The 24,451-nt window shown below is 36.4% G+C and overlaps 1 protein-coding gene across 1 annotated transcript; it reads left to right on the top strand.

The window, feature by feature from the left end:
- The first annotated feature begins 713 nt into the window (after nt 1–713).
- Nucleotides 714–16,449, top strand: LOC145681694 (gamma-aminobutyric acid receptor subunit pi-like). Its single transcript, XM_081753313.1, has 4 exons — nt 714–900; nt 3,172–3,370; nt 6,685–6,889; nt 16,201–16,449. Exons 1-4 carry the CDS (start codon nt 714–716, stop codon nt 16,447–16,449), a joined length of 840 nt encoding a protein of 279 aa, XP_081609439.1.
- The last annotated feature ends 8,002 nt before the right edge of the window (nt 16,450–24,451 follow it).

The following is a 24,451-nucleotide window of genomic DNA, read 5'->3' as shown; positions in this document are numbered from 1 at the left end:
CCCAGTAATAAAGGAAGGCGACTGGACTTCGCTCCACGACAATGCCCAACCACACACTGCCATTCTAGTGCCACAGTTCCTGGACAACAGGGGAGTTGTGCCACTCAACTACCCACGCTACTCCCCACGCTTGCCTCCCTTGGACTTCTTGTTCACCAAATTGAAATCAGCCCTGAAGGGCTGGAAGTTTGTGTACATACAACGTAATGTTATGACCCAGCTTAAATCCATCCGTAAAGACGAAGGCGCAAGGAGTTTCCAAGACTTGTCCAGCCGTTTCCGAAAGTGCATTACCATCAACTGAGATTACTTCGAAGGACAGTAACTGCTGTTTCAGGTAAGATAATGGATTTGAAATATAGACACATTCACCGAACTTTCTGGACAAAGATTATTTCGATTCTCTTTTCGACATACCCTGAATTACGATCTACGTTAAAAAAAAAAAAAAAACACTTTTGGTTCTGTTACCATTAAGAAACCCCTATAAAGAAATCAATACGAAACCTATGTAGGTGAAATGCGTCAACCTTATGATATTCACGATTGTCAAATAGCAGAGGATCAATTACTTCCAAAACATAATTAAAGTTATAAAATACCTGAAATAAATTGTTTAAGCTGATCTTCTAAGTAAAATTTCAAAGTTACACAAAATAGACATCTTTTAAATTATACAGTGTTGCTAATTGCAAAATTTAGGTCTCACAAAAATGTTTTATTTTTCTTTTGTTCTTTTCGGGCAAGGAGTACATAGTGAAAACGATGTTCGACTACAATGGGGGAAGAAAAATCCAGTGGCATTTAATTCCTGGAAAGGACCTACAGAAGAAGAATTACCTACTTACGATGTCTCGTTATGTGCAGTAGCAAAGCCAGCTGTTCGTTATGGAGCTAGTGGTAATATTTCCTAAATTTTTCTTGTGTATTACCAATAATTTGGGATTAATAAATAAACACTGGTAAATGTAGTGTTAAGTTTGAAATGCGGATTTAATTTGTATCAAATTTAGCTTACATCAGAACTGGCTTCAGCAGTGGTTCTTAAGAAGCCCCATCACGGCGTAAAATACCGCTAATTTTACAGTAATTATGTGTTATCTTCAAGTAGATAAAAGATAATCGAAAAGTGGAACACGAGCTTGCTAGACAATATTATTTTACATGAGATACCGTTATCACGAGTCACCTAGTAGCTCTCCGTTTGCAGCCATTTATAAACGCGAAAGTACATGAAGACTTTCTAAATGGCTGGAAATCGAAAGTAGATAAGTGAGTCGTGATAACAGTATCTCATGTAAAATAATATTGTCTACCGAGCTCTTGTTCCACTTTTCGATTATCTTTTATGTATTTGGAGATATAATTACTGTAAAATTAGCGGTGTTTTAATTTCGCTGTTATGGGACCATTTAAACTAATTACAAAGTTAAAATTTGCAATAAAAAAGATATAAAGAACTAAGAAAAAAAGATACAAAGGTTTAACCATAGCTGCACCATGAAATGGATAATTAGGGAGGGGGTATTACAGAACAAAATTACTCAAAAAGTTCAAAATTACTTATTGTTCTAGTAGTGCCATGTGCCAGGAGAATGTGGGGTGAAAGATGCAGGGCATAGAAGATGGGCAGCACCAGTAACAGACTGTTCTACCTTTTTGAAAATCTAAACATACTTCTTTCCTCATACATACACAATTTGGGAATTTTGTCATTTTCCTTTAAGCTCCTACTTCATTTATTTTACTTCTTCTCGATTACTTATTACTGATCTTGCTCGTCTGCACCTGTTCTTCTAATTTTTCATCTTGACTTTTCTTTCTTTCTTCAGTTGCCTCTTCTTCTTCACTATACATTCTTTTCGCATTTCCCTGTCTTTAAATTCTTTTCAGAAGTCCCTTGTATTCTGTTTATGGTTAATCTTTCATTTCTACTTCAATTCTTAATTCTTCCTTTTCCTTTAGTGTTATTACTTCGTATCGTTTCCTCACAGACTTCTTACTTTGTTATTTATGAACACGAAGAAATTAAATGTCGACTAAAAGCAGGCAATTCGTGTTATTATTCAAATCAAAATCTTTTATCGTCGCGAATTCTGTCGAGGAATTTGAAGGTTAAAATATATAAAACGATAATCATGCCTTTTGTTCAGTATAGTTAGGAAACATGACCGCTTATTCTGACAGAAAAATGAAGACTGAAAATATTTGAGAACAAGATCCTGAGACGAATATTCAGACTCAAGAGGAACGAGAATGGGAAATGGCGGAAACTTCATAACGAGGAACGACATAATTTATACGGTTTACCCAACATTGTTAGGGTCATCAAGTCTAGGAGGCTCAGGTGGGCAGATCATGTAGCCAGAATGAAAAAAAAAAGTAGGAACGCTTTCGATGTTTTAACTGGAAGACCAATCGGAAAGCGACCATTAGAAAGACCTAGGCGCAAATGGGAGGACAATATTAAGATGGATCTCGCGGAAAAGGAATACAAAGTAGAAACTGGATCCAGTTGCCTAATGATAGAAGTCGGTGGAGAGCTTTTGTGAACGCGGCATTGAACCTCCGGGTTCCATAGACCATGAAGTTTTATATTATTATTATTATTATTATTATTATTATTATTATTATTATTATTATTATTATTATTATTATTATTATTATTATTATTATTATTATTATTATTATTATTATTATTATTTCTGAAGAGTGATAATTCAATGCTGCATTTGAAGTCGCAGAGTACTCATGAAATATTTACAGTTTACGAAGGAGGGGTGCCAAGTAAACAAACTTCGAAGTCTCTGTTTTAGAATTTTATTATCAAGGATCTTATAAAATAGAGGATCTGCCCTTACAACAAAATCTTCAAGCCATACGTCACAGTTTCGCCACCCCTACTCTGCCCACTCCGCCCAATAGGATCGCAATGTTTTGAGCCAACAATCATGGCGGAAACGAAAGTAGCCAATTAGACGATGGCAGAAACGAGAGTAGCCAATCAGACGTGTTGTTTTTTGGTTGTTTTTTTGGCTAAATTGATTTAATAGGATGAAGATATATATGGGCAGATCCTCTATTTATAACATCCTTGTTTATTATAGTCTTTTAGCTAATTAGTTTTGCCTTTTCGGTAAGTATAATATGTTTGTATATTCCATCTTCCAGGTAATTTTTCTCGACTTATCGTACAAATCTACATGGCAAGAGGCCTGCGTGCCTATATTCTGTCAATCTATGTTCCAAGCACTATATTTGTGTTGGTGTCATGGTGTAGCTTCATGGTCACCCCGGAGATGGTTCCAGGAAGAGCAATTATGATAGTTACAAGCCTTTTGTCACTAATTACAATGTTCCAAACCACAACGTAAGTAATAACAATAATAATAATTATTATATCATATTGTTACAATACTCTGAACAATTCGAAGCAGAAGTATCTTTCATGTGTGCATGAAATTGAAACTGAAATGTCACAGTTTTACATTAATAGTATGTGGGACACTCAAGGACATCTTTGTGCCCCTGGGTACCTGGCTCAGGGTTTATGGTCCTTATTCAGGAGCCATGACCATGGGTGCCTAGAACCACCTCCTCTAAATTTTGGCAGGATACCTTTGCCCACTTGCTAAATTTGAGAAGGAGTATCTAGGACCGACCCTGTAATTTCTAGCAATTTTATACCGATGAAAGGAACAAGGTGGACCACCAAAACTTGCAGTGGTATATATTAGGTTCCTAGAGAACAGTTATCAATTATTGTTTTCCTGACAATTCCCAAATATAAGGGATGGTCCTAAGTACGCTGCCAAAATTTAGAGAGGATGTTCCTATGCACCCCTGTTCATTGTCCCTGGCCACAGAACCAAGGACTCAGGGGCACAGAAATGTCCTCAAGTGTCCCCCAATACTACTTACGCCCACGGCCTTACAGTTAGATGATTAATGAAATTGAATGTTTGTGCTCTCTCATCGAGAATCAAAGCCCAGACCTCAGTCAAACGCTATATATTGCTTTTCCCTAAGATATTTTAAGCGACAAATAGCAGGAAGTGGTAATAACTGCAAAAAGCTCCCATGCCCGCGTTTTCGCCTCCTTAACTTTAATGTACTACTCCTTGCCTCTATTCTTTGCCACTTGCTCCGGTTTTTGCGCTTTCCGTTGAGATTTCAATATAATCTCTTTGTGAAACTCTGTGCTCCTAAAAATTATACATCACTGTGAAACATATTTGTATAAACTGTTGCATAAATCAGGCGGTCGCTCCATTAACTACCATGGGAGAAACTTTTTGGTGATTATTCCTCCATGGTTCAATTTATTTTAATGCTATTAATAATCTTTTTTTGTAATCCAAAATTTGTTGAAAATCCATCAGGAGGGTCAAAATAAGAGGTGCGCATCCAGAAATTTTTGTTGGGGAGGGTTCAAGCTTTTAAATAAGACTTGTAGAATTTTTAATGTTATTAATTAAGATATATATTATTCAATTTTATATTTCTATTGTTTCACTAATTTGTTACTCCTTGTATATTTTGATCGTTTGTTTCTGATTAATTGCTTTTGTAGCGTTTGTAAAATTTTCTTTGTAACTATCTAAACATAGTTAATTACTTTTTGGATTAATTCTGTTTAATGCAATAACAAACACGTTTTGCTGAGAAAAAATACTACTTTTGCGAATGCTGGAGTGTCCTCAATCTATACTATTCTTCTTACATGTCATAGTCTAATTAATAAACTGCTTTGTGATGTTCAGTATTTATTTATTTTTCCTCAAGTAATTAATCTGTCTTTCCTAATCATACAAGACGAAATTATTTTTCACGTCATATCTACACATATGAATAAAGAGGAAAGTGAGTGTTCGTAACTTAATAACTCTTGAACCACCCGACCGATATCGATCTAATTTTTAACATACATGAGCTTTGGGCCTGGGATGTTTTTTTTTTTTTATTATTTCATTTTGACGGTGCAATTTAGACGAGGAAAATGGGAGGTATTTAAAAATGATCGAAAATGACCGATATTAGTGTCGACTCCATAGCCTTTGAGGTCACTGAGATGAACAGTGACACTTTCGATGCCGTTTTAATCCAAATTAAGCCCAGTAACTTGGGGAAGGGACAAGATACATAAAAATTTTCGAAAATGACAAATATCAGTGTCGAATCCATAGTTGTTGGGGTCGCTGAGATGAACAGTGACACTTTCGATGCCGTTTTAATCCAAATTAAGCCCAGCAACTTGGGGAAGGGACAAGATACATAAAAAGTTTCGAAAATGACAAATATCAGTGTCGAATCCATAGTTTTTGGGGTCGCTGAGATGAACAGTGACACTTTCGATGCCGTTTTAATCCAAATTAAGCCCAGCAACTTGGGGAAGGGACAAGATACATAAAAATTTTCGAAAATGACAAATATCAGTGTCGAATCCATAGTTTTTGGGGTCGCTGAGATGAACAGTGACACTTTCGATGCCGTTTAAATCCAAATTAAGCCCAGCAACTTGGGGAAGGGACAAGATACATAAAAATTTTCGAAAATGACAAATATCAGTGTCGAATCAATAGTTTTTGGGGTCGCTGAGATGAACAGTGACACTTTCGATGCCGTTTAAATCCAAATTAAGCCCAGCAACTTGGGGGAGGGGGCAGATAGATAAAATGATCGAAAATGGCCTATATCAGAAAACGTTTAAGTAATAGTTAAAAGTGACTGACTAACGAAACATATTACCATTTTTTCTTATTTTAATCCAATAAAGCGGATAGTTGACGCTAGTTAGTTATAAAACGTCTATTACTTGTTTCTTTCAATTAGCGTTTTAATAGCTTTCATGTGCATGTTATCATTTAAAGCTATCGCATAATGTCCTTTTACTCGCTTGCTGAGAAGCAAACTTAATTAGAAATAGATTATGTTTTATGTTAACAACAGTCGTGTCAAATGTTGTTTGCAACATAGGAATCTCATAGAAGTGTATATGCATCGTATACATGTAAATTTTAGTTTGATAGCATCTTTGATACAATAGACGATGGAAAATTTGTAATCCCATGGCTAACAAGCTTTACATAAACACAGTCCATTTGATACTACTTTTAGTTTCTGACAATTGCTTCCCTCTGTTTTTCCTTCCTGCACGTGGTCATAACAATCAGGCAAGAACTGTTACTATGGCAACAACACGTTCAGCCAATTATAGTGGCTCATTTCTCTCGCCCTGCAATAGTAAACATTCCACCATTTCCGCACGTTGCCAATTTGTATGTAATCAAATGCACATTGTTTTAGTCGAATGTCAACTTGAATAGTGGATCTGCTGGTTATTGAAAGCAGTCTTTTTAGTTGTCTTTTGTATCATTTAACTTTTATAAAACTAAGATATACTTTCAGTGAATAATTTCGTGTTTCAATACCCGATGCAAAAGCTGGCAACACAGCATTGAGTATCACGTGAACGCAGCGAGCTGTCAGAATGAACAAGTAGTGCCAATTGCAGTGTAGTATAAAAATACACATATGTTGCATTCTTTTTCAGAAATATTCAGAAATATTTGCTGTTTCTTAAGACAGTTAATCTATTTTTACGTTATATATTAATTGCTCAAATATTTGAATAATCGTATTCATTAATTTATTTGCTAATTCCATTTATTTTCTTTCTTATAGGTCAAAAACGCCTCCGTCAGTAAGAATTCAAGCGATAGACATCTGGGTTATTATTTGCATTCTATTTGTGTTTGCAGCACTCATTGAATACGCCATTATTTTGTTTTCCATAAAATCCAAAACACCTATCAATAGCATCGATACTTCCTCCAATACTTCAATACGACATATTGCCATTTATAGGCCGAATCAATACAAGCAAAGGGTAAGTAACGTGGTGTTATTTGATAAAGAGCTGAAGTTAAAAATTTTTAGAAACCTTTTCGAGTTTTCTACCAAGGATATGTGCGGTAGACCTAATACCGAAAAACAGCGTGATGGTTTGCACAAGCTGGTATAACGGGATCAACGTTATATACCCCATTAAAACATTTTATTTAGCCATCGTATATACAGCTAAATTGTTAGAATTGATCTTTTGCCTGACGGAATTCTTGTAATGGCAGTTTGGAGGTTGTAACGAGTATACACATATAAAGGTAACCAAGACAGTTCTGTCGCTTTTTCACCCACCATCTTCGAACACCGATATATCACATAAGACGTACCTGGAAGATCAAAATTAGCCCCCATCAGCATCGACGACCTTCTGCCAACGTTCTGGAAGGCAATGGATTCCATCACGGTAGAACTTAGTGAAACGTAAAGCGAAAAAGGTATCAAGTGCATTTTGCACCTCTACTAGGGATTTCAACTGGCGTCCTCTAAGGTGATTGTCCAAGAAATGGAACATGTAATAATCGGACTGTACAATGTCCGGAGTGTAAGGTGAATGCAATACTGTTTTCCATCCAAGGCTTAGAATGGTGTCCCGGGTCATCTTTTCCACGTGGGGCTTAGCAGTGTTATGTAACACGAAAATCCCTTTGTGATTCAGAAGTCTTGGCTCCAGAGTTTTGACTTTTGCTTGAACATGGCTCAACTGCTGATAATACACAGTTGCATTAATGCTCTGACCAGCTCGTAGCAGTTCCCGGTGCACGATGCCGCGAGCAGTCCACCAAACACACTGGAGGACCTTCTTCTGGTGCAGTGCTGGTTTTTGTTGTTTTGGAACCGGTTCATGCGATGCTAACTAATGATGACAATGCCGTAGAGCTTCGTACAGGATCCACTTCTCATCACATGTCAACACCTGATCCAGAAATGGCTCCTTCCTCGGACGAGACAATAAAGAAACACAGGTGTCTGCTCGCGTTGATTTCTGACCCGGAGTCAAATCATGGGTACCCATCGATCCAACTTGTAGTGCTTCTCAAGTTAATAGAGGTGCTACCGAATGGTTTCTCCACTCACACTAAATTGTAGTTCCAGTTTCTCACATGTCTGGCAACTGTTCGCCTCAATTGCTGCCTGAAGATCTTCATTTGGATATGTGTTGCATTTTGGCATGTCTTCGATTGTTTCTTTCCAGTCCTTAAACTTGTTAAACCATCGCTGCACTGTCCTCGTAGTCACGACACCCTCACCAAAGGCCTGGCACATCTTCCGCCCCGCTGCAGCGCGTTTGACCCCAGTTTGAACTCGTACAGCATACACACTATTATGATGCTCTATGGTGGTTCCATGTTCACTCTGTCCTTACGCAAGTTCGTGGTGTAACTGAACTGCAACAACCAGTAGTATGATTGGATATACCCACACCAACAACTGACCTTCGTCTTATCTCCATACGCATCTTACGGTGTGAGGGACAATGGAACACAGACCTCCACAGGAAGCGACAGAACTTTCTTGGTTGCCTTTATATGTGTTGCGGAGTTTAGTATAAGGAAAGAAAGAAAACAAAGTCTTACTTCATTCAACTTCGTTGATTATATCATCGCTTATTATAATCATTGCATTAGTTGTTCATCGAAGATGGTTGAAGGCAGAAACGGGAATTTCCCGATATTCATTTCTTTAATTAGTAAGTATAATTGAATAGTAATTATATTGTCATGCACAGTGACTAGTATTGAATCTCCCAAAGTGTTGTTTTTCCCTCTATTTGGGAAAAGTGAAGAACGATGCCTTGCCCTCTTCCCTTCTTTTTCTTTCAAACTTCGTAGTTGATGGAAGAAGCTAAAATCGTCAATGACCAAGAGGCATCTCAACAAGAAGTGATGAAACTATAAAGAAAAAGTGAAATGAAGTGTAATCTTTCAGTTTTACCCTTCTCGGGCCCAGCAATTCTTTTCGGTAGAAATTTTATGTTCCAATATTTATAATTACCTTCGGTTGTATACCTTGTTAGCCAATTTTCAGTTATTCTCAAGGATGTTATAAAATAGAGGATATGCCCATACGTATCTTCATCATATGAATTCAATGAAGCCAAAAAAACCGAGCATCGTCTGAGCCGGCACATCTGATTGACTACTCTCGTTTCGGCCATGATTGTTCGCTAGAAACATTGCGATCTTAGTGGCGCGGAGCGGGCAGCGTAGGTGTGGCGAAGGTGTGACGTATGGCTTCACGATTTTGTTGTATGGGCAGATCCTCTATTTTATAACATCCTTGGTTATTCTATTTCGTATGTTTGTCAATTGTCCGCTGAGTGCATGTCGCCTATAAGCAATATGGGGTCTCAGTGTATACATCATGAATAATATACATGTCGCCTATTGGCGACACGGGGTCCGATAATGCGTCCCAGGATTATTCCAGCCAAGCTAAAGGAGTAGGTGCTGATGACAAATGAATGCAATGGCGGAATGAATAAAGTGGGAGGAAACGGGAGAAACAAAAGAAAACCCAAAAGCATAAAAAGCATAAAAAGCATAAAAAGCATAATAGCGATTCACACATATGGTTGGTACCTTAAACATGGTTGTAGTTGTCTAAGGGTCAGTGTTGCCACACTCCTAGCTCTGGAGTGGGCTGAAAAATAGTACCAAATTGAAACAAAAAGGGCTGAATTCATTATTTTATACCAGTGTAATACATGGATCTATAACACGAAACATAAAGAGGTGAAGTTCTAGAACCCCCTTCTTCCAAGAGTTCAAATCAAGAAAGTGCTCTTTCTAAAAAAAACAATTACTTCTTAAAAACATCCAAATAGAAGTACCCCGAAAAATCGTGGAAGTAGATGAAACTTTTCTCGCACGTAGAAAGTACAACAGAAACCGCAAATTGTGAAAGGGAAAACAGTTACCATACTAGAGCACATGCTGATCTTCAGGATATTCAACATTTGATTCAACGTGTGTGTGTTTCTTCTTCTTTTTTGAAAAAGCTAAAAATTCCATCACACCAGTGTTGCCACACTTGGTACGATTGTACCAAATTCAGCCCTTTTTGTCATTCATCGGCCCTTTGGTACCACGCTGGCATTTTCAGCCCCTTTTGTGAAAAAGTTGGTACAATTCTACCCAATTAGGCACCATTTAACAAATACTTGTCACATTTTCAGAAGTGTCAGTAAGACTTTTACCACATTTCAGGTTACTCACACTGTGAACTTAAAAAATGCTCTTGAACATTAATTCTCTGACGTTGCACTGCATAACGCCACGAACTTTGTGTGGAAAGCGAGAATAAGGTGCAATAATTTATATTTTAATATTTTATTATAACGTACTGTTTACACAGAAACTCGGAGATGATTTATTTGTTCCTCGTTTTATATATATTATTTTCTTATATGGCCATAATACCGTTTTGTTTATTGGTCACTTTGAAATAGAGGCGCGTTTGGTTTCCTTATAATACATACCGAAGATGATAAAACTGTTTCCCCTTTTAATTTGCAGCCTCTGTTATACTTCATACGTGCGAGAAAGTTTAATCTACTTCCACGGTTCTTTGGGATCCTCCTATTTGGATGCTTTAAAAAAGGTTTTTCGTTTTTTAAAGAACACTTTCTTGATTGGACTCTTGGAAGAGGGGAGGGGGTGTTCTAGAACTTTACCTATTTATGAAATAATGAATTCAGCCCTTTTTGTTTCAATTTGGTACTATTTTTCAGCCCACTCCAAAGCTGGGACTGTGGCAACACTGCATCACACTACTTCTTTCTCGTCTTCTTCATACGCGGCGCGGATGCGTCCATCTATAGCGTCATTTATTTCCCGGTATAGTTCGAATTACGAATTTTCCACACAACGTTCGTAGCGTTATGCGATGCAGCGTCATAGAATGAATGTTCAACAGCATTGTTTAAGGGTCTAACATACAGTATAAGTAACGTGAGTTATAGGAATAAGTCTTGCTGACATTTTTGAAAATGTTACAAGTATTTGTTAAATAGTGCTGAATTGGGTAGAATTGTACCAACTTTTTCACAAAAGGGGCTGAAAATACCAACGTGGTACCAACGGGCCGATGAATGACAAAAAGGACTGAATTTGGTACAATTGTACCAAGTGTGGCAACACTGCTAAGGGTCCAGAAGAAACTAATTTTAAAAGCATAATTTTAGAAAATAAAACATAAAGCATAATTTAAAATATATAGCAGCATTGTTGGAAAATTCTGTTTAACTGCAAGTTTAACATAGTGTATTAATATTTTTTAAAACCAATATTTACAAAGCAAAATCATTGAGAACATTACAATGCAACAAGGGAAAGCTTATTTTTATTCCTGTAAACTTCTTTTAGGTGTAATCCTTTGATGTGGAGAAAAAACGTAAAAGAAGAAGAAAACTTTCCGCCAACAATGAATAGTATACAAGAACTCCACACTGTATTGTTATGTGTACCTCTTGAACTCGAGGGCTTTCTGTACTTTTTGGTGGCCATCTTTTACTTTCCCTTTCTGTATATACGCACCTCTAAGGTGCGCACAAGTGATAAGAAAAACTGACTCGAGCAGATATCTCTTTACAGTGCATTAAGTAGAAAGTTCATTAAATATGAAATAAATTGGTTGCATAAAATATTAATAAATAGATCAAGATATTTAGAATATTTAATATAGAGTAAATATTGTACATTATACACGATTAATATAAAACATTGATTGAAATTAACAATAGAGCATAATTTGGAAAAAATAAAGTATAATTAAACAAAAATAAAGCATAATGTGGGTTGCTCTAACCCAAACACACTGTATTTGTCCATCACAAAGTCCACTGGACGCGAGTTGGAAAGAAACAAGGGACCCCAAGCACCAGAGATGAACATTCTACCACTGAGCTACCTGGGCCTTATAAAGAGTTGAGTTGAGTTGATTTTAGTTTAGCGTCCCTTTCAGCAGCGAGGCTATATGAGACGTGGACCTACTGATTAACGTGGAATCCGAACCACATGAGCTCTCCCCGGGAATCGAACCCGGGTCTCCCACGCCAAATGGGCCTTATAAAGAGAAAGTAAAGTACCATAGCTAGGCGCCCGGCCTTTCTTTGCGTTTTTTACTGTTTAGAAAATAGTTAATTTTTTTCTCTCTCGTTATGACACCAAAACAGCAATCAAAAAATGTGTTAATTATGATCAGTGGCGTATTTACGAATTTGTTTCGGAGGGGGGGGGGCTTTGCTAACTTTATTTCTGAAAATGTCTGCAAGGTATTTCATTTACTTTAATATTGTAAATAAAATTTCGACGGGGTGGCTTAAACCCGGAAGCTTCCCCTTAAATATGCCACTGATTATGATACTTCTTTATCTAATAAATTTGGTACTCAGAATGGGATAGTAACATTGATCTCTCAGTGACACAAAAATAGTAAGAAATGTGCGTCTGAAGAATTTTTCAGAATTTGTGGAATCATCGAGAATTTGAAGTAACTTTTATCGGTCATTCGATACGCATTAATTTCCGTCACAGGGCATAAATAAAATAAAAATAGTCTTTTTTTTTTAAGCCTCCACTTTCCCCTGCCTTTGCCATTTCATATGGTCTTATTAAATGGCAGACGCTACTGCCTCTTACTCGTAATTCTCTCTGTACTACTTTTTAAATTTTTTTTTTTCGTATGATTTCTCTCTTCTTTTTATGATTGGCCTCAGTTAGGGTGAGGCGAGGCTTACCTTTTATTGGCATGATACCTAAAACAAAATTTAAATCATGCCCTATTCTTTATTTTTTTCTTTCTTTTTTCTTGTTGTTTTATTTCCTTTTTTTAAAAAAAAATTGAAAAGATATACAAAGACGCATACACACAGACACATACTACATACATATACATGAGCAGGAAACACCTTGCATAAAATATTAAGGTAAGCTGAAAAGAGAAAAGAAATAATTAGTAAATAATTTAAACAAGCATTACCAGGTTTTTTTCTTTAAATAGTTATCTCCCCTGTATGAATTTATTTCTTGATGTTATTCATACCTGTCTTTCCCACTAAAAAGAAAGTTCTTTGAAAGGAAATCGGACTTCCAGATTTCCAATTTTTCGTTAGTTGTTAGTTCTGGAAATCAACATTAGAACTGTTTTGGTCTGTCTGAATTTCTCTCACCAGCTTTGTAAAGTCTTCTTATTTTCTTTCTTCTTCTAAAACACTTGTTATATTTTAAAATCCTGCCACCACTAGCAAAACACTAAACAAGGCACTACACACTAACACAAATAAGGGACGTGAAGGTTTAAGTTCTGGAATTGTCATCAGAACTTAGTTTTTTTTTTCTGTTTGATTAGTTTTATTTTCTTCTAATTCTATATGTCTTTATATTTACAAAATAGGGTGTGGGTCTTGTTAATTTCTTTTTCTTTCATCGTTTCTTTCCTTCCACAAGTTTCTTGATACATGTCTTGCAACCAATTGTAATTTTCCTAATTTCATTTTATCGTTTATTAAAGTTTGTATATTATCCCTTTTTAATTGGTCTCTTATTTCCCTTATTTTGTTATTTGTTATATAATTATTGCAATTCCAGAAGACATGTTCTGGTGTTTGTACTTCATTACATGTATATTTATCGTCATTAATTATATTAAGTCTTCTCAGATGAGATTTATACGGTCCATGTCCAGAGATGTATTCTATTAATTCACTTCTTATTGTTCCCATTTCTTCTCTTATTTTTAAGTTTGGGATAATGGTTCTTGTTCTTTGTCCCTTTATCGAATATCTCCATTCATCTTCCCACTTCCGTTTAATCAGTTTGTTAATATCGTCTTCGGTGCTTGGCAATTCTCCCGTAATTTCCAATATCTTCGTTCTCTCATCATTCTTTAGCCACGTCTTAATACATAGCCATGTCTTAATATATATGTATATATACAGCTCACAGACGACGAGAACCCTAAAACAGGGGAAACGGGGAAAGGCCAACGACACGGTTAAGTCCATTTTCGGTTTTTGAGGTGTGGTCTATACTTAGATGTCGTCTGCTACTCCGGGTAGTTAGGCCTATCTGTGCGCTATTCCGTGGTGTCATTTGAAACCCCCGTGCGAAAAGTGGGCGAGCCCATACCTACGTCATACTATTTCTGCTAGGTTTCTTCTCGTCATCTGTGAGCTGTATATTATGTTGGTAATTCATGTATTTGTACTTATGTATGTAAAATAGACTACCTTAGAATCGTGGTACTTCATTTTTTTTCTTTTGACAATAAATTTATTACAAAGTGTCATTCGTCTTGCCAATTGTTTGCATGTTAATGTTTTGGTATCATAATTTTTACTACAGTGCATTTTTTTTTAATTTCTTAAAGGAAAGTAGAATAATATTTCATTGCTACAGTACATGTTATGAATAAACGAAATTCAATGTGGTTCGTCTAGACGGAACTCTGGATTAGCCATTTTTCCTTCCATCAGGACCTTTTGTGCCGGTCGTGGCCAGTTACCGTTGGTCAATACCAAGAATCAAATACTCCATTTCTTATACAGTGTGTTTCAAAATAACACCGACAACGTTTGAGAGGTGATTCCTGACACCAAGATAAAACAAAAAGTATATACCAATCTGGGTGCATAAACGCTTCCTTTTGGAGTTATAGGCTGCCAAAAACATGAAAAAAAAATAATTTACAGATTCATAGCTCCAAAACTATGGAACCTACCGCAGTCAGGTCAATTCTTCACATAGGAAGTAATATGTGCTCTATCCAAAAAATACATATTTCGGAATCCTAAGGTACTCACGCGACAATTTTTATAGATGGAATTTGGATACGGGCATATAATTTGAAGTACTCACCAGCTTCCTTTGCAAAAATTGCTGTGGAAGTACCGCAACTCTGAAAGGAAGCATTTATGCAACCAGATTGGTCTATAGTTTTTGTCTTATCTTGGTGTCAGAAATCATCTCCTAAACGTTGTAGGTGTTGGTTTGAAACATTCTGTATAATTGGCAACGCCTGACGAGGAACATGCAGAATTGAACTTGTATTCTTATAAATTGGCGATTCACTTACAGGGGGAGTAAATTCAGAATTCTTACACTGGAAACAGTATTCAGCAGCTCGTGATGTTTACTGTTTTCTTAGTATGTCGCAGAAACGGCAGAAGGTACAGTCTGCAACGTAAATTGAATTACGTAAGATGATCCATTGGTTGAATTGATTCCTTTATTCTAATTCACAAAAGCGATTCGATCCGTTATGAATTGAAGGTGTCAGTGAAAGAATAGCCTATCCCACAATTTTGGAGATTGCAATTCGATTGCTCTAGGAGAAAGGCCTTACTACAACCTTAGTTCATTATCAAATAGGTAAGAATTACGGTGGGAACTTTATAAGCGATGGCTGTGTACAAAAGTGCTGCAGAGAGTTGAAAGAAGGACTTACCGACATGCACAATAAGGATAGCCAAGGGAGAAATCTGTGGCGGCAGACGACCTTGGTGAACACAGAAATAATGTGATTCATGAAAGGCGTAGATTATGATTACTAAACTGTCTGATCTTGAAATTTAACGGATCTCAGTGGCTGTTTGCGATATCAAAGTACATTACGTAGTTCACACTTGGCGAGCGCATAGATTGCATGCAATATATTTCCACTCTCGCTGTTTCACAATAATTCAATGGAAAAGTCTGTGCGTCGGTATGGGAAGTAGGCAACATCCAGTGATCAGCTTTGTCTTATCGTTGTTTCGTCATTTCATCTGATTCTCCTTTGATGGCTTAGCGAAAATTGAAGGCAAAATAATCCTCGTAGTTTGAATTTGGATAAAAGTGAAACAGTCCAAGTTATTATCATTTTTGTATTTCCTAATTCAATTTTCATCGTAAAAAAGAAACAGAAGACAAATGTTCCAGTGTTAAGATCTTAGTTTCTCCCTGTGTTTGAACGTCTTTTCAAAATACTTCACTTTCCTCCCAAGTTATCATTTTACTATCCCTTCCATCATGTACTCGCTTGCTCCTCCCAATGGCATGCACAGAAGTTTGTCAAGGGAAGTTTTTGCGCCAGAAGTTCATATAATTTCAGTTATTTGTATAGATACCTTATGATATCAAATGTTTATTTTTGTATAACATCTTGCTCAAGGGAGGTTAAATTCCCCTAAATCTCCCTTGGGTACACCACTGCCTCGACTTGCTTCTCCTATACAGAGATAGCTATGCAATTTATATAAAATTTTAATATGTAGGCTATTAATCTACTAATGTGTCTTTCTGGTTTTGATTTCAGATGCGAAGGTGTAAAGAAACTCTCCAGATTCATACAGGGGTAACTGGAAAAGTTCGCAATTGGATACGAAAAATTGTGATAGGACTGAAATTTCCTGCTAAAGCGCCTGGAAATGAACAATGGCCAAAGCAAGATCGTGTATCACTTATACTCTTTCCTACGATGTTTATAACATGCTCTTCTCTTTACTGGCTTTTGTACCTCTCCAGAAGGCAAAAAATAATGCTGGATGAAGATGACTGCGCGTGATTTTCTTTCCGGTGTAGTACTTAAATGAAACATGTAAGAACAGTTTGTAAGACGTTTTTTTGATTACATGTTTAGTATTTAAAGAATACTAATTTGTGAAGTATTCGTAAAAACATTATAACTGACTGTAGCCTCTCTTATATCATCATAAAATCTAAACTGAATCGCCTGTGATATTTTACTCATTGTTTCAATTTCTTCCAATTTCTTATTAAACATGAGCGGATATGTATTAATTATGTTAAACAATATTTAATGAACGCATTGGTATAGTGTTTAAAGAGTAACCTGTCCCCATAAGGAAGCGATTTGTATCACAGTAAAAACTAAACGGCGTGACAAACATCTTGACATTTGAAGGCGGCGCTCCAAGTTCCCTTTAAATGCTGCTAGCAAATGAGAGGGCTGCGGTATTGCCACTTTTATTTTGTACACATTCAGTTCAGTCTATTCCCTGCCACCTGATCGCGCTGTAGTTCGTCTGCTTAGCCAAGTCATAGCCGCACCCCTTTACCACTTGGCAACGTCGCGTCAGAGCTTGTGTTTTATTCGTTTAGCTGAAATGCCAAGATGTTTGTCACAGGCTTTAGAAGTAGCCATCATATCAAGTTTTTACAGACATACGAAAATGTTTTGAGTACACAAAACATTCTAGTGGGTACAGCATTGGACTCACGTCCACGCGGTCCCGGGTTCGATTCTCGGCCGGTGCTTTCCAATGTTTGGCCTCTACCCAGCGTTGTGAGGCAAACTGGGGAGTCATGTGAATGAAAGACGTGACGGCCACTACGTCTAGAAAGGTCCTGATACGCCGATTAGTGACATAGCTACGCAGCGCTCTAACTACGTCCTTTTCACTAAGCTGGATGTAATTCAGCCGGTCGCCGACAGAGGACGTTGGAGTACCTCAGGCCCATCAAAATGAGCTGTTACGACGTTTTTTTTTTTTTTTTTTTTTTTTTGTTAACTAAAATATTCTTGAATATCCTTTGTAATGTACTCCTTAATTTCATGAATACAATTCTAAACGTGAAACGCACTACTCTCACCTTCCATTCTAATTGTAGTAAGAGGATGTTTCTCATTCATTGTTTTGAGGTTTGGCTACTAACAAAAAAAAAAAAAAAAAAAAAAAAAAACTTCTACAGCAAAACTTTAACTTGGTGTTTTACCAGATGTACGAATGCATAGTTTATCCAACAATAATCAAACTGTAGATGGCCAACTAGATGATGCAGTTCTTCGGATAGCTGCATATAACGATTTAATTGAGAATTATTCTACAGTTTCTTAACAGCCTTCGTCGTGCGTCTATCGTTGTTTCCTCTGTTAACACAACTAATCAGCACTGTAATTTTTGGTGCTTCTGCAACTTTATTGTTGTTTTTGAACTTGTCATAATATAGCACTTTTGCTTTTTCTGTGTGTGTGAAGACTGTCTGGTCCGGACACAATTACTGAATCTGATATACTGTATAAAAATGAATATATGAATTGTAAAAAGTGTCCAGTGGGTCTTTAGTTACAACTTTCAGTGTTTTTCAGCACTTGGAAAGAGACATTGTGTTTAGGTGTGTTTATTCACACGGTTGCGTTGCTTTTTGAAGAGTCAATGACCCTATAATAGACTATGAGATTAACTCTGTGTTTGTGTGTGTTATTGGTACTATACAAATACAGAAGCTGGTCCGTTTTCATTCTAACAAGTTCAAGTTGTTGTTTACTTAAGATCTCCCATCGCGCCATAATGCTCGATGTAATAGACACCGGTATGTGCCTTTCCACGCATTGTAGTTGCCATTACAAAAGACTTTGTTGCAGCTGTACCAGCAGTATGTTGTTCTATTCCTGCTCGCAGAATTTCCAGAGGTATTTCATCGTACAACCTGTGTGATGAAAGACGCTGCTTGATAATTCCAAAAGTATAGTAGTCCATGAGACTAGTATATCCTGGAACGAAATAGTGCAAGTACTATATGCAGCTATCACACATCGGTAGAAAGCAAGGAATGTTTTAGTCATGTGACTTGAAGCTTTGTCATATTGCAGTTCCACACAATGGGTATCTTTATTATACAATGTCCGTATTTCATCTGTATAAACTGGGTATAGAATATGTTCTTGGTAATAAGTAGCATTAATTTTGACATTTTTTCGACCTCACGAAGCCAGTAACAACCATAAAACATCGTACAAACTTAATTTTGCAATAAGGCACAAAGTTACCGATCTTTTCCTTTTCCACGAATCCAAGCTATAGATGGTGGCCCAAGCATTTCCACAGTCATTTAAGCTTCTTCATGGCAATATGGGCTACGTTCGGGTCTGTAGTGCAAGAGACCTGAGTTAATTGTTAGCTCGAGCTCATGCGTTCGGATCCCTCACTGCTGAAAGGGACACTAAATTCACTTGGATAGATCATTGTTGTGTCTATTGCAGTAGCGGATCCAGAAGTATTGTTTGGAGAGAGGGGATAGGCTCCTGGAGATTAATATAGGGTTAGAACACGATATTTTGTGTATATATAAGTATGAAAAGGAAGCTTTTGGGGGACGGTTGACTACGCTGACCTCCTCTGGATCTGTCAGTTATACATTGTCACAAAAAAAATTCCAGCAGTCATCAGCTAGATGCCGCCTCTACAGCTTTTTCTCTGCGCTATATACTGTGGTGATCTTCTACTCAATTTGCATTCAATTTGCAACGAATTGCAGAATTCACTGTTGATTGCGGTACATGAAGCCGTTTGGCTATAACAAGATGTAATTCTCACAGGCAGCTATATTGTGGATCTTCTTTAGCACAAGTGTTGTAAGTTTCACTGATGCCTTCTTTGGATGCGGTTTCAATAGTTGTGTATAACAGTTATAACACTAACAGTGGCTCGTTCTAACACAAAGACATTATGCTAACACTATTCTACTATGCGGGAATGCTAAACTTTGCATAAAAATGAGCCATAAAGTACTCTTTATAAAACCGATTTTTTTTAGCAACATTTTAACCACTACAATATCTTCAATTGGTTAAACAACGGCTGAAAGAGTTAAACTCGTATGGTAAAGAGTTTCGTTACTCTGTAAAACGTCTTTTGACAGGTGTCACTGTCTGCAACTTGTTAAGATGGAAACGGATCAGCAATTTGTTACAATAGTTGTACAAATTTTGTAGTATTTGTTAAGGTTACTGTAAACTTCCTCGGTACTAAAAGCGCTTTGGTCAGTGTTTACTTATGAAAAGGAACGGCACACAGAAAAGCGTTCCGCCAAGAATGATCTACGAGAATTTGACAGCTAGGGATGCGCACGAGACGAGTCGAGACAGGATTTTCCTGACAAAATTCGAGTTGAGACACGGCTCTTCAAATAGAAAAATATCCATTTTTTCGAGTCGAGACATTACTTTTACAGCACCTTTTCGAGACGAGACAACCACAAATCTTGTCTCGTGCGCATCCCTATTGACAGCAATGTGCGAAGTCTTCTACTTTGGATTTAAAAAATACCAACAATGAGGACATTAGAGAAAAATTACGTAGCCGTTATAAGTTGGATCAAAATACAAATTCCCAACGCTGAAATTTTCTGCCTTCCTAATCCAAAGATTAACTAATAGTCCATAATTATACCTTATGTTGGCCCTTCACTTTTTGCTACGGAGTTTTTTTTTTTTTTTTTTTTATCTATAACCTGTTGCTGTTAATTAACAGTCTGCTATAGATTAGAATTATGGTTATCAGTATTGACAAAGTATTCATTTGTAACTTCGATAAACAAAAGAAACTATCAAAAATATTGTTTTAGAGAAAGTACTAGCCCTAGTAGAAAACCCTGTGGTACACTAATTAGAATAGTTTGAAGACTGTACTTCTAATTTTCTGATAACTGATACATTGTTTCTTATCAATAAACAAATTTGTAACTCTCAATGGTAATTTTCATACTTTTATCTGTGAATCCTGTTCTCTCTATACATTCTATGTGAAAAATTGAAATAATTAAATACTGTTTGGTATTATTCTGCCATCTAGCGATAACGATAACAAACTACAATGGGAACGCGATCATAGTTTTTGCAATTTATCGAACGTGTTTCATTTAACTCAATAGAAAGAGAAGGCGTAGTATTGGATTGCTCTACAAAATTTCGTGTGCTTGTGAAAAAATAAAATTTTCTAAGTTTTAATTCTCACGATTTGTCTTTTGGCTAAAGGAGACTATGAAATGAAATGAAATATTTTAGTTTAATGTCCCACGATTATGCCCTTCATGTGAGAGGCCTAATCACTGCTAAATTAAAATACCGCTAATTTTACAGTAATTATGTGATATCTTCAAATGGATAAAAGATAATCGAAATGTGGAACAAGAGCACGCTAGACAATATTATTTTGCATGAGGTATCCTTATCACCAGTCACCTAATAGCTATTCGTTTGCAGCCGTTTATAAATGCGAAAATAAATACCGATTTTCTAAGTGACTGGAAATCGAAAACAGATAAGTGAGTCACAGGGCCTAAAATTCAACGAAATCACAGCTCCACACTGGTAAAAATTTTATAGTCAGCATTTGGTAGTTTAGTCAGCATTTGTTTAGACATATAATCAGTGTTCTGTCCAGTATACCTCATGTTTACCTGCGACCCAAAAAATATTATTATTATTATTATTATTATTATTATTATTATTATTATTATTATTATTATTATTATTATTATTATTATTATTATTATTATTATTATTATTATTATTATTTAGGAAAATTTTGGCATCCAGAGCAAACAAAATTAAAGGCACCATAATTGTATTGTATTAAACCATAAAATACAGGGAGAAAACCGGTAAGAAAAATAGTCACACTGGAAGAAAAAAAAGTCACTTTTTCTTACATAAGAATTTTACTGTCATTTTTCCGTGATCATCACGTTGTCTCAGTCTGTTTTCTGCCAAGGCAAATACACCGTCATACCAGGGCTGTTCCTTTGACTTCCTACCAACTTCAAAACGCCTTTTCTTTCTGGCCAGCCATTTCATAACAGCAGGTGTTGGGCTAACGGAGCCATATTTATATTAACGTGAAGGTAATTTTTCACAGTAGTGGGAGCTAAGGACAGTCTGTTAACTGTTTTCAATATGTTGTAGTCACTTATAAGTCTTTCAAAATCGGAAGAAGATGGTTTCGAAGCAACAACTCGGGCTAGACTTGTTGACAGAGCGTGAATTTCCACAGATTTTCATGAGAAGGCTTTTAGCGTCCAGCCCTTTCAACACACTGCACGATGATGCCTCTCTATATTGCATTGCGAACTGCAGAAGATCTATATCAAGACAAATAACTTTGTGGTATTCTCTTAGGACATCATCAGTTACATAGGTTACAGTCAAAACACGCAAAGTCTCCAAAGCAACAATACTGTCTTCATACAGCAAACGTTCACTAACAAAGTTAATTATGGAATCCAGGACTTCGTAGCGTACTACAGTAAAATCTCTTTTCTCACTGACATATTTGTTATGGGATTTATTGTGACGTGTGTTACGATGAAGTTGAATACCATGTAATGAGTACTGTATTTCTCCGTTGACGTTCTCTTGCACACGTTCGTTTAAAAGCGTTTCTTCCCACCCGTTTAACAGAGGTTTCTCTTTCATACTCTCCAATTATGCTATAGTTCTATTTTTATTTGTTATTATGTCCAAAAGAAACATTTCATCACTCTCAAACTTCTGCTGGCATTACTTGAAAACATATATAGAGCGTCTGTCACAAGACACAGAAGATGAAGGTGATCTACTTCTATCCATTTACGCAGATGACCATTGGCTTCATTACATACATGGCTTTCCGTTTACAAGTAAAGGCAGCTTGGATGCCAATTTTTTAGGAGAGTAGTGGGCATACTGAATGAAAATTTTGTCCACCTGACGTCAAAATATTCTGGGTAGTGCAAGACTTCTAAATTATTTTCTGAAGCTACCATCGTTAAACCTTTCGTTCGCTGCCCTGAAGAGTGGTGGAAAGCACACAGTCCAGATGCTGCTTGTATGAGAGATAAAACTTCTTGGATATTCTTGGTGACATCTTTCCATGCTAAATTAATGAGATGGGCAGCACACTAAAGTTTCAACAGAGGCAAGGTTTCACTTGAAGCACTCTTTCATCAGTTAACAATTTCCACATTCCTTTGTGTTCTCCTGTATTCATATTTTCACTATCAGTAACTATCGAAGTCACTCTGGGAAACATTACTCTTTTTACTGATTTTCGTAATGCTGTGCTTCGGCTAAATTTTTGGCGGTTATTGATGTATGTTATCTCTGGTAGTACATATTTCTATAACGGGTTGTAAGGATCGTGTAATTTTTATCTACAAAACAACACATTTCATTATATCGGAAAAGTGTAACGTCCTATTGAAACAACAGATAAACGTGCAGTTAGATGCATATTTTAAAACTATATGAATGCAACCGAAAACATTTGAAAACTAAATATAATTAAAAAGTTCCTTCACCTCAAAATTGGCAAGGGTTTTCTCTGTCATCTAAGAGACGTATTAACTCTGCCTTAATGTCATATACTGGCAGTTATATGGAATTGTGTAACCCATTGCATAACGAATGTATTGAATCAGTAAGACTTAGTTTGACACACTAAACGCGTTTAAATGCATAATCTGAGATAAGTATGGTAGTCACATTAATACCACTCCGCACTTTAAGAATCATAGTTCCATACTCCTTTCCTACAGTTCCACAAAGTGTGGAGTACTCCACTCAATTTTAGGCCCTGGTGAGTCATGATAACGGTATCTTCAGAGGCGAAAGGTGATAGTTTCAAGAGGGTAGGCCCAATGTTCTACTACTACTAATAATAATAATAACTATAATAATAATAATAATAATAATAGTAAAATGGAACAGATTAGACAAATATTTTACTACAGAAATACAAGAAGACGAATTCACATAAATTTAATGCAATTGTAGTTCATCGACAGCACTTATTCGATCCGGATCTCAATTTTGATAATGAAATTGACATACAGTATGTGACTCATAGCTGATCTTAATTTGTCATCATGCAATTTAATTGCTTTAATTGGCGTGATCGGGTGGGGAAGATGGATTATCGCATTATCTGCGCTTCACAAGAAACATATGCTGAAACAAAAACTGCTAAAATATTGTCTTTAATTATATTGTTCAAAACACATAACACGCATTCAATCAAGATATTTTGAGTGTCACTTAATTCCCCTTTAAAAACAGAATCAGACTTAAATATTTCCATACGCTGCTCTTTATTTCAACAACTACACACACACACACACACATATATATATATATATATATATATATATATATATATATATTTCGTTCCTTAATAACACATTAATTTTCAAAAGACCACTGACATAGAAGGTCCTTTAATAGCAATTATATTACCTATATTCATATTCTCCACTTACTGACATTTTATCTCATTCACTTTTGCAAATGTAAGAAAAAAATCACTCATAATATCTCAAAAACACATACTCTTTCTAATGAACTCAACGACTCTGATTTCGTACAGGTTTGCGCCAACGCAACGCAATAAAGGGGCATTAGTTTGCGATAATAGGCGTAGCGCCTTTAGAATTTCTTGTTCCAGTTTTTGCGTTGCGTTAGAGTCCGCAATATTAAACAAAGTTGGAACGGAATGAAGCCCACGTTATCTTGCTCTTTATTTGTTTGATATATCGAACCAAAATCGAAGATCTCGAGAGAAACTAGTAGGTAGAAACGAAAGTCGATAAGAGCTGAGGCCGGTCTCTTTCGCAGGTTATACGCTGGTGAAAAAAACGTCATTTCCAACACGTTCTCTCGCGGGATTTTCTAAGTAGCTTGACGGTAGTTCTTCTGCCTCCTGAGACACTGCTCGGTGAGCCTCCCAGCAGTGGTGCCAATCACGATTTCTTTTACAAACATTTTTTTTTCAACTCAGAAAATGTTATGC

This window comes from Thermobia domestica, chromosome 3, assembly GCF_964235325.1.
Source record: "Thermobia domestica chromosome 3, izTheDome1.hap1.1, whole genome shotgun sequence".
Lineage (NCBI taxonomy): Eukaryota > Metazoa > Arthropoda > Insecta > Zygentoma > Lepismatidae > Thermobia > Thermobia domestica.
Note: the sequence above shows the minus strand (reverse complement) of the source record. Positions and strands in the feature narration are given on the sequence as shown.

What these genes read in the sequence shown, in the direction of transcription:
- LOC145681694 (XM_081753313.1), top strand. Translation starts at nt 714, where the DNA reads ATGTTTTATTTTTCTTTTGTTCTTTTCGGGCAAGGAGTACATAGTGAA. An exon ending in TGTTCGTTATGGAGCTAGTG is followed by an intron (nt 901 to 3,171) that starts GTAATATTTCCT and finishes TCCATCTTCCAG; the next exon opens with GTAATTTTTCTCGACTTATC. An exon ending in CGAATCAATACAAGCAAAGG is followed by an intron (nt 6,890 to 16,200) that starts GTAAGTAACGTG and finishes TTTTGATTTCAG; the next exon opens with ATGCGAAGGTGTAAAGAAAC.